The 10,990-nt window shown below is 36.5% G+C and overlaps 1 protein-coding gene across 1 annotated transcript; it reads left to right on the top strand.

The window, feature by feature from the left end:
* The first annotated feature begins 4,100 nt into the window (after positions 1 to 4,100).
* On the top strand, positions 4,101 to 10,747 carry LOC110442118 (probable G-protein coupled receptor 156). Its single transcript, XM_021485575.1, has 8 exons — positions 4,101 to 4,607; positions 5,000 to 5,130; positions 5,667 to 5,802; positions 6,217 to 6,324; positions 6,929 to 7,051; positions 7,646 to 7,993; positions 8,366 to 8,527; positions 8,799 to 10,747. The coding sequence occupies exons 2-8, from the start codon at positions 5,000 to 5,002 to the stop codon at positions 9,666 to 9,668; spliced, it is 1,878 nt and encodes a 625-aa protein (XP_021341250.1). The 5' UTR covers positions 4,101 to 4,607; the 3' UTR covers positions 9,669 to 10,747.
* The last annotated feature ends 243 nt before the right edge of the window (positions 10,748 to 10,990 follow it).

Here is a 10,990-nt window from a genome sequence, read left to right as displayed (position 1 = left end):
AAACTTGTCTTTAGGATATTAAAAGATAATTAAAGCGTGGGCAATTAATTGTCTATCTCACATTCAGCAAAACAATTTTAAATGGACAGATGAATAATGCTGTATGTGTGTTATTATAAATTTTGATATATTTGTTTGTGTGAAGCCAGTCATACACCGTAGGACGAAGTACTGAACAGATCCTGTAAGAACTTACATTTACGCGGGCGGTTATTTTACGCGCACTATCGGGTTCGTCATTTTCGCGTTAACCATTCGTGGATCGGCCACGAAACTTGATTGTACTGATAAGGTGAAGCGTGCTCAGAGTAAAATGGCGAAACGTCCAATCATTAAAACATCTTTGTTTTACAATTCTCATCCTCTATAGCCTCCAATACCTTCCTTTGTCTTTACTTCGCCTTCCCCAAGGTGCCACGCCCGTCATTCCCCTATGATGTCTATATCACGTGCATCCGTTAGTTATCCTTCCCTCCAGAAACACTCCCGCTCCAGTCATCCTTATCCGAAGTCTCTGCTCACTCCCAATCCGCCTACACTTTCGGTCCGGAGTCCGCTCCATTTTTTCTAGAATCTTCCCTCTCCTCTCTAAACACGCCCCCCCCCCCCCCCCCCTCTATCCCTAACCCTAACCCATCCCACCCAAACTCCCAACCACCATCCCCGGAGTATCAGCCAACTTCCGCTCTCCCGGAGTCTTAGATTTTTTTCTCTCCCAAGAATCCTCCCTCCACCAATATAAGTCTTCCTTTTCCCTTCCTTCACCACTGACATCCGGAGTACCAGGCTACTCCCGCTCCCCCAGCCCTCCCTTCAATCTCATATCGTCCCTGGAAGTCCCCTTACTTCCCAAAAGTGTCCCCTTTTCCTTTTCACTACCCACGGGGACTTGGTCATTCGTCTTCTCTACCCCCGGGTCCTTCGTTAATTCTCTATTCGATGTCTCATTCCGTTCCCTCTTCGTCTTCGTCCCTTATTTGTCCATCTCTCTCCCCACACTTTCTTTCTCCTCTGTCCAGCCTTGGATGACAGTCGTCCTGATGAGGGAAACGCCCCCATTTCCATCTTCTCCTGTACAAGTGCTCCTATAGAACCTGCGTGTCAAGTACAAAATATATCATGAACTTTTATATGTGTTATATTATAGAACTAGGTTATAGGTAAATGTAGGAGACATTCACACATTTTCCTAAAAATGATTTTAGATAGTCGAATATTACCTATTGTTTCGGTAATTATGTAATAATATGAATTCCAATTCTGTTGAGGTAAATATGTGGTTATCCGTCACATTAAGCCAGTAATTTTGACTTGTTTTGTTGAATGGCTATATGCCATCTTGGTTATCTCAGTAGATATGATCTGAACTAGAAATATAATACAGAGAAAATTGTTTCCCGTAGACAAAAATATTCGACTCATAAGGCAGTTACACTTTGGTTATGTTGGTGCACTCGTGAAATGGGTGGTAAAAAGGCCATACCCGTGAAATAATATTACAGCACGGACTTAGATACTCTAACCTAATTCTGGGATTCAACGAACAACTAGTTAATGTCCTCAATAAATAATCGTAGGAAATATTTCTGGTTTAAATCTTCTCTCGATGAAAATTAAAATTGCGATGTCGGAATTCTTATCTAATATATTTATCAATTAACTACCTTTAAACTAGATCTATATAAGTGCTGTTCACGGCCTAAGATATCTCTCGTGTGACATTTATGTAAATATTAATACAAGTCCATACAGACATTGAACTTGACATCGCGGTGTCAGATGACGCATTGTTTCGGTGACGACGATAACATCTAATTTTCCCCGAGGAAGATGATGTCAGCGAAATTTACGATGATAATTGGGCCAAGAAATATCATATCAGTGCGCTAAAGGATCTACGGGAAGTGATTCCTTTTAGGGTTGTGACAAGTTTAGGAATCTGTCATGCATAAACATACGAAACGCCCGGGGTCAAATATGATTGACATAACAGGAACTATCGCACAAATTAGGACCAATTTTAGAATTTAAAATGCACCATAATCATTATATTATCTATTGTTGAACTTAAGACCAATTTATGATTTAAAATGCGCAGTAATAATTACCTTACCTATAAGTCAAATTAGGACCAATTTCATAATTATAAATGCACAATACTAATTTTATGAATTATAGGTATCAATGTACAATGACATTTTTGCTGATAGAAAAGATTAATACTATATCAGAATTATTGTAATTATCAACGAAAACTGCCGAATATTTGTAACTGTAGAGTTTTATTATTCTTGAAGAATGCAATACATTGTGAACGGTTATTTAACTAACTTAAATGCCTGTAATAATTGGCTTAAATTCATTCGCTATTGTGGAAAAGAAGATTCTATTTTCAAAGGTTTAATTCAAATAATAACTTGGGACAATTTAATAATATCAAAGACATAGCACAAACAACTACAAGGATCATGTTTCCTCAAGCATGGTCAGCTTTACGGTGTGCAGAGTCAAAAATCACATTCAATTTTGAAACAAATGAAGAAGGAAAATAGTGTGTATTACAATTTATATTATCTGAGAGTGGCCATTCTCAATCTCAGAACATTTTTATCTTATTTTTTTTTAACATTTTTTAAAATTATCCTCGAATTAAATGTTACCTTTATGGGTTTTAAGTTGAGGAAGCTTTCAAACGACTGAGTCATCATCCGCACAAACGTTACAACAATTTAAACCGGAATTATCATATTAAAATTATTTTCGCTATTATGTTATTAAATTTTCGTCAATCGATACACCTATCGTTTGTGATAGTTTTGTTTTTATCGATAGTTTACCTCTTATGACGAATAACCAGAAGATATTCCGTAAAAAACTTAAAGTCTACCGTGAGAAGAAGTAACGATCGCATGAATTCGAGTCCTGCATTTAACAATTATTGCATTTTTAACAATATTTGATAAAAATATATATATATATTTACAAAACGTTTGTTTGCCACAAGACATGACACGTACAAAGGAATCATTGATGAGCCGTTATAATTTATTCGTTGTTCTGTTTAACCACGGTCTTAGATAACATTCTAAACTAATTCCGTGGTTTAATTGAATTCTTCAATTCCTTACTGCAGGAGGATTCGTACACAACTCTAATATGTAGTGACGGAGTTTGATCAAGAGACTATTATCTTCAAGCGGGAGAAGGGGAGGGGAGGAGGGAGTGTGGAGAAACAGGGAGGGTTGAAGTGTAATCGGGGGTTGGGGCGGGGCTTGTTTCCAGTTTGATCAGTGGTATGAGATAAGAAGGGGGATAAGATATTTTATCGTGTTGGCTTCTTAGCAACGAAAATGTGACAAATACTCGTATAACAAAAAGAGAAACACAAGTCGAGAAAACATTTTCTTTTAATCATTACGAAGTAATATACTTGAATTTTCACGAAACTTCGTAGATTTTGCTTTCAATTTTGTGTATTTCTTTCTCACGCGACGGATTATTTCGTCAGAGTAAATTACATTGTAGCATATATAGGAGAATTTCTCAAAGTAACTGTTTTAGTTTCCGAAAAAAATCAACTCTAAATATACTCCATTGTCTCGTTCTGTATTATTGTTTTCCGTGCCGAAAGATAATTAAAAACCATTAAAAGAAAAACAACTTTTTGTAAGTGTGATTTTACGATCATGTAAGTGTGATTTTACGATCATTTCACACGTTTTCGATAATACAGATTAGAAAGATCATCAAATTGAAAACAATATTTTCCTGTTAAACCATCAAAATGCCACCCTTTAAAAATCAACGGAGTCTTTTGTATCGCTTAGACACACATGACAATGCCATTCCTGTTTGAACGGGAGTTTAATTCCCCCAAGCGTAGCGATCTCCGAGATACGGTAACCGTTTATGTATGGCCCAGGGTGATTTCTCACCAACTATGTAATTAATATATGATTGTAGTGTACAGAGGTGTAGTATACCACGCTTTCTACCCGTATAGACTCGACAAATAGTACTCCGGTAATTATTGATATATCACTTATATATACAAGTGCTGTGCAGTGAGACTCATATCTGCCGATACAATTCAATCGAACGGACGGGAAACCGATATTATTATCGAAAACCTTAATATATTATTAGAAATAATAATATACTTCAATTGTTTCTAGTTCTGTGACACGTAGAAAAGTGTGGATATATCTATATTTAATTAAGCTATTGTCTGAAGGATTAATTTTGATCTGTGTACGAACGTGTGGAGACATATATTTGTGATTTTATTTCTACACAGTTGTGATCTTTGAACTTTCACCTCGGATATTGGAGATATTTCATTCACAAGTTGTGTTGAAAAGTGGATATTTTTCCTGACCTTGTTTATTACTGAAATCATGAAATTAACAACGGTGATATTGACATCACGGAAGTGACGTAAAAAGTGCTGCGGATTTACAAGCGTTTCACTGAATTTAACTGATTTATTGAGATCGATCTACGCTGTATGAAAATTGAAACATGATTCATTGATAAATTTTATTCATTGTCGATTGCTTAGAATATACAGTGAAAAGATACTTGCAAAGCCCTGCATACTCATAAAGGTAAGTGACACTTTCTAGTTCAGTTAGTGTTAATTCTAATGGCTGAATACCATATTAGATTGCTAGTCTATCATGTACTATCTTAATTCTGAAAAACGATATTTATTAAGACCGCAGTTTATATATATTTTTAAATCATGTAAGAACATTTGAAATGAAATGAAACTGGACCCAACCACCCCAAGACAATTACGTGGGCAGTATAACCGACATGGAATTGATTACATTTGATATTGTAACTTCTTTTAAGACCATATTTGACAACCTTTTTGTGTACATAGCTTGTGGTATTATAAGAGAAGGAATGCATCACTGTAGCTGCTAATATTATATGAATTATTCTCATTTCACAAAGAATATAATATTTAATGATATTATCTTATTTTGTACAGATGGTGCTTAGACCGGAAGACGTTCGGACCCTGACTTCCGGTTCTTTCGTCGTGTCCTGTATCGCGGCCACTATTGGATTTATTTTCACAACAGTCTTTCTGACTTTCAACGTTTATCACCGGAAAAAGAGGTGAGTTATTTTTACAGTTAAATTCAATTTTATATTCTATTACGTATTTTACCAACGTTTATCGTTCTTAGTGTTCACAGGATGCTCCACCCACTGATTGGCGGTTTTGGGGAATCACAAAACACGTTCGGTATGGGTTCGCTGCCTGAAAATGTAACAAGGTGGTGTTTCGTAAGACTATCTGTCAGATTTATATTCCCTATGTATCCTTAGCAATATATGTGTAATATTGAGTTAGAGCTATCACAATACATCGGGAAATAACTCACTACCGTTTAGTGTATTTATCGTCAACGAAACAACATGGACGCGACAGCCTTCTAGTGATCAAAGTCACATGGGTGATTGATTCAAATCTAGTCACTGCGTTGAAGACAAATGTAAAAAGTGATTTTACAAGCGGACCACTGTATTGTCTGCGTTCATAGCACCATGAACGATGTTTTCAATTAGTTATTGTAAATTTAGCATTGTAGTGTGAGCAAAGATTCTAGTTCACAAAACATCCACTAATTATCCTTCGCCATGTTTTATAGGTTTATGAAGATGTCCAGCCCGAAGATGAATGTCCTCATCAGTTCTGGCGGACTGATACTCAACTGCACGTGTTTGTTATACGGCATTGAGTACTTCTTCCGCCACTTGTACTCAAAGACCACGGTGATTTGTCAGGTACTACTTTCTTTTTCTCTCTTCAATAAAAACTATCTTTGCTGTGTATAAGTGGTTCCTATGTCACCGTGCGTAGTTGTATTCACTATCCTATTTTCATTGTAGTTGACTCCCTCGTCATCCATCCATCCATCCATCCATCCATCCATCCATCCATTCATTCATATTCATCCATTCATTCATATTCATTCATTCATTCATTCATTCATTCATTCATTCATTCATTCATTCATTCATTTATTTATTTATTTATAATTAATTAATTAATTCATAATCGTTAAATCATATTCATTTGTTCATCCATTCATATTCGTTCATTCATATTCATTCAGATAAAAGTTAATTCAGATAAAATTTAATTCAGATAAAAGTTAATTCAGATAAAAGTTAATTCAGATACAAATTCATTTCTAGATGAGGCTGTGGCTGGTGACTTTCGGTATTACGATGCTGTTCGGTCCTATGTTCGTCAAGTCCTGGAGAGTCTACCAGATCTTTAAGAACGCGGGAGTCAAGCGCGTGGTAAGTCACTCTCCTCCAATCATAATCATCTGTAGAAAGGCTGACATCAGGTAAAGATAACGAACAAGTATGACTTAACGTAGAAAATGGATATTTTCTCTAAGGATATTCCAAGGGTAGATATACATTTCAATCCTAATATGTACACGAGGAGCAACAACGAAGTGGATATCTTATATTTCTGTGTCCTTGTAAGTGTGTAGTTACTAGCTGTTGTACCAAACTATAGAACATTCAGTTCGTCGGAACGGGGTTGTGTTTTCTAGGGCTACAAAAGCCGCCCGGACACCATTCGGGTATTTCCGTCAAATGTGACTTTGACTTCATGCCATGATTGGTCCCCGATTACTATAACAGAAAGTATTAGATGATATGTAATACTGTGAATACTGGTTTTAAGCAAGTACTTGGTCTCGAGAGTCGAACTCGTGTCCACAAACATCTTGGGACGCCAACATAATCCAAAACGTTATGTATGTCTATTTTGCATATTTCAACAAAAAAATGCTGAAAATTCAGAGTGTTACTGAAATGGTGATTCATTTTCTAGTAATGTCGTCCTGCTTACTAATAGCGACATATTAATGTTCGTCCTCTTTTGTAGATAATACGAGATCGTAAGTTGATGTTGGCGATCGTGAGTCTGCTCATCATTGATGCCGTCCTGCTCTCCCTTTGGCAAGGAGTGGACCCGCCCATCTCACATCCGGTGACCATTGCAATACAGGTAAAACAACAACGTCATCACACTACTGTGACGTCATATTTGTACGACATAAATACACGAAATTGTTATCTGTGTATATTCGTTTTACATTTCGTACCATTTAGTCCAAAAGTAACCGTACTTAAATGAGTGGAAGGACATTTTGTGTTTGTAATATGACGTCATCACTGATATGACATCATAATCGTGCCGGTTGAGAGAATTTAAATGTACGTGTCGCTAGTAATTTGAAGATGAATTTCCACATGATTTGAATCACGCTTTGTTGCAATTGGTATAGTATATATATAATGGTGTATTAGGTAATTTCCGATAGTGACAACTCAAAATATGTCTGACGCCACTTTTTTCCTTCAATCTGGACTAATTATATCCGGAATTTATGTAAAAGGTAAAAAAAAAGCAACAAATGAAAGCGCAACAAATATCCGGGATGGAGTTACATCCCGTTCGACCGACCGTAAATGATATAATAAAATATATATCTCACTGACCTGTAAACACACACATATTACGTTGTGATAAGTTTATTTTAACTATAGATGATATTCTACATACATTATTACACATACATATATCGTTTGTCTATTTCAGTCTTCCACTGACATACGCCGGAACTTTTCGGCACATTACACCTACGTTTACGTACAGGAGTGTAATTCTGGCAAAACGGAAGTCTGGGTCTCTCTAATGCTTGTATGGAAGGCAATTGTAATGGCGGCAGGATTGTTCCTCGCCTGGAGAACGAAACACATCATGTTACCGGCCATGAGAGATTCCGCTTGCATCGTCATCAGTGTCCTTGCAACTATGTTCCTGACCTCACACACTTTGATGTTGACTTCTAGTTTACGTCACATACCAGATGCGGTCTACGTCATCAATATTGTGCTTACTACAATGGTGGCATCTTTGGTCCAAATTGCAGTGTTCCTACCAAAGGTTGGTTTCAGAAAGTATTTCACCTATAATTTTTCGGTCATTGTAATTTATCGACTAGTTTGTCCTTCCGAAGACACACTTTGATATCACAGAAATCAATGAGGATTTTGCTATGTAAAGGGAGATGACTCTTGTTTTCCATTTTCGCTTTCGTAATCGTCTTAATTTTATCAAATAGTTTAGGAACTTACAATTTCAAATCAATTAATTTTTACTGATTTTTATCGACAATTTGCATATTTTTCTACGACGTTCCTCGCATTAGGGATAGCATCCCATAATACATGGTCGAGTTTATCTCGATTTATATTGAATATTTTCGAGATTTTCGTGAATGACTCGTGTTTGATATGAAATTGTATATATTTGCAGGTCCGTTTTTATTGGAAGACTTCACTAGAACAACAAATGCGCATGTCACTCTCGACGCACGAGATTCATCCACATCTGGCGTTATCAACCGGAAATGACTTCGAGGAGGAACTAGTCCACCTGGTGGCAGCGAACGATACGCTGAAGAAATGTCTTACACAGGTCAGTGCGCATGCGCCGTTTTGGTAAAGATTTATAAAAAAACCACCAAAATCACCCATTTAATATGAAAGTAGTTGTGACGTAATAAAAGTAAATGTACAAAAAGTAACAAAAATAAACGAAAAGTGATATTATTTTCCTTTTATGACAAATATACGTTTTGATACGTTGATCCGGATCTTTATATATATTTCTTTGAGGAAATGATTAGAACCAACTTGTGAAGGTCATTCTAAGGTAATTTGAACTTTTTTATTGTCTGTTTTTTCAGAAAAATTCCATGATACACATATTAGAAAGTCATCTTCAGAACGCCAAGACCAAACTGAATCGAATGACATCGGAACGAGAGGTCAAGGTCGACAGTGGCCTGGATATATCGTCATCGAGTTTCCATGACGACGATATTCGGCAGTCACCTGACGGACAGACTGCCAAAACACCGACTACGGCTATAAAGATCAATAGACCAGTACAACTACAACAGTCGGAAATGGTACCTGTCACCCCGGACAAGTCTCATATTCCGTGTCCAAATAGAGCGAACTCAGATTTCACGAACTACCGTGTTTCCAGAAAGCGCCCATTAAAACGAGATCGGGATTCCAATACTTGGAATGGACAGAAATATTTACAAAGTTTCCCGACACAAGAATTGGACTGTCTACGTGAAGAAATTGACGCCGATCTCACGCATGCGCATATGCTAAGCACAAGTTTACGAGCTTCAATATCAAACGACATTCAGAAAACTACAACGAACAACATGTGGTTTTACGACTCATTAAAATCTCGCCAAGATGTCGTGGGGTCCGTGGCTAGGAGCTATGACCTCGAGGATAATTCCGATACCTACTCGTATGTGAGTAGTTATGTGCCGTGTAAAATACCAAGGAAGAAGTTAGACTATAACTCCATACCGAGCCCATCATTAAACTATTCTGGTGACAGTTTATCGACTACTCTTGCCAATGACAGGATGTATCCCGGTCAGGACGTCGATGAAGATAACACGTCACTGTCCTTTCCTCCTTCCGGTTCTAGCACAGCAACACATGGTAAACCCATTCCGTGTACACTACAGTTTAATAAATATCTAGTGTCGGAGGTTGATAATATTAACAAAAGTTACTATCTATAGTAAAAGGGATTTCCTCATACATCAATTGTGCTATTTATAACTATGGAACCGGATGTACAAATTTTACATTTTACGTAAATCTCATGAATCATCTTTTGAATTATTTCACTTGATATGTCGTGTCATCGATATTCGTTTATGAAATATGTTTTACGTGACGAACGTTATGTGCTAATTATATCCAGCTACCCCGGATGTAGAAGCATCGGTCCTCATCACAATGGTTATTCTCTGATACTTGGGTATCCTAGATGCGTATTTGTAAATTACAATATATCAAGTTGCGACAAATAGTACTATGAACGACTGATATACCGTACGTCGCACGTGCTATTTATAAAATCAAATACCCGGATGAAGACATTTTCATGAATACAACATTTTATGGTATGATTTTGACCACATGACCACTAAACTAACCAATTGCGGTTGTGCAGTTGGCCTTTAGATATTTGTTCAACAGAAAAAATGGACAAGATCATCAGAGTTACCTCGCACATGCACAACTCGAATGCCATGTTATGTGAAATTAATAGCTTAAAATTGGTTTAACAAATTCCCTTCAGGACGTTGATAGGGCAAGGACGGTTGTTTTTACCAACATGGATTTAAGAAAACTCGAGAATGGTGACTGAAAGGAAATCTATTATTTATGAAGCCAACTGTTTATTTTTTCTTTACTGTTGCAATTCACAGCTCTTAACTTTTAAGGAGATTTAGTTTAAAAAGATCTTTTTCCACTCTTTCTTCAAAATCAGCATTTGTTAAATGAACATAGACCGTTACTGAATCAGAGCTAACATGACGATAACAAACTTTTCAGCCAAAGCAATTTCTCTCAAAATAACTTAAGTATTTTCCTAATTTAACAGAAAATCTTGCTGGATGCCATATTCTACGTGTAGGTGCATTTTGTATCCATCTTTTTCTTATTATACAGAAAAGTTGTTTAAATGGAGCATATCTATTGTGTTGTCTGTTTGTTCTCCGGATTTCTGTTTTGTTTATTAACATGGATGTACCTAACCAACCGAACGTCACCTTAAACTATGTGAACTTATTAAATTATGATAATTATACCGTGATAAATAGTTGTCTTGTTTTATTTATCTATATATTCTATTTAGTTATGTATTGTAAAAGATTCGATGGAGGTAGCCTCAAATATATCAATTATTTAAACGATATATATATTCGTTCAAATAATTGCAATATTTAAGGCTACGAACCTTTCATAATTACTTCATCATCATCAATAGACGGGCAAAATAGAGAAAGACAGACAGATAGAGAGAGAGAGAGAGAGAGAGAGAGAGAGAGAG

Source organism: Mizuhopecten yessoensis, unplaced genomic scaffold, assembly GCF_002113885.1.
Source record: "Mizuhopecten yessoensis strain PY_sf001 unplaced genomic scaffold, ASM211388v2 scaffold716213, whole genome shotgun sequence".
NCBI classification, from domain to species: domain Eukaryota; kingdom Metazoa; phylum Mollusca; class Bivalvia; order Pectinida; family Pectinidae; genus Mizuhopecten; species Mizuhopecten yessoensis.
The sequence above is the reverse complement of the archived record's forward strand: the minus strand, read 5'-3'. Positions and strand labels throughout refer to the sequence as shown.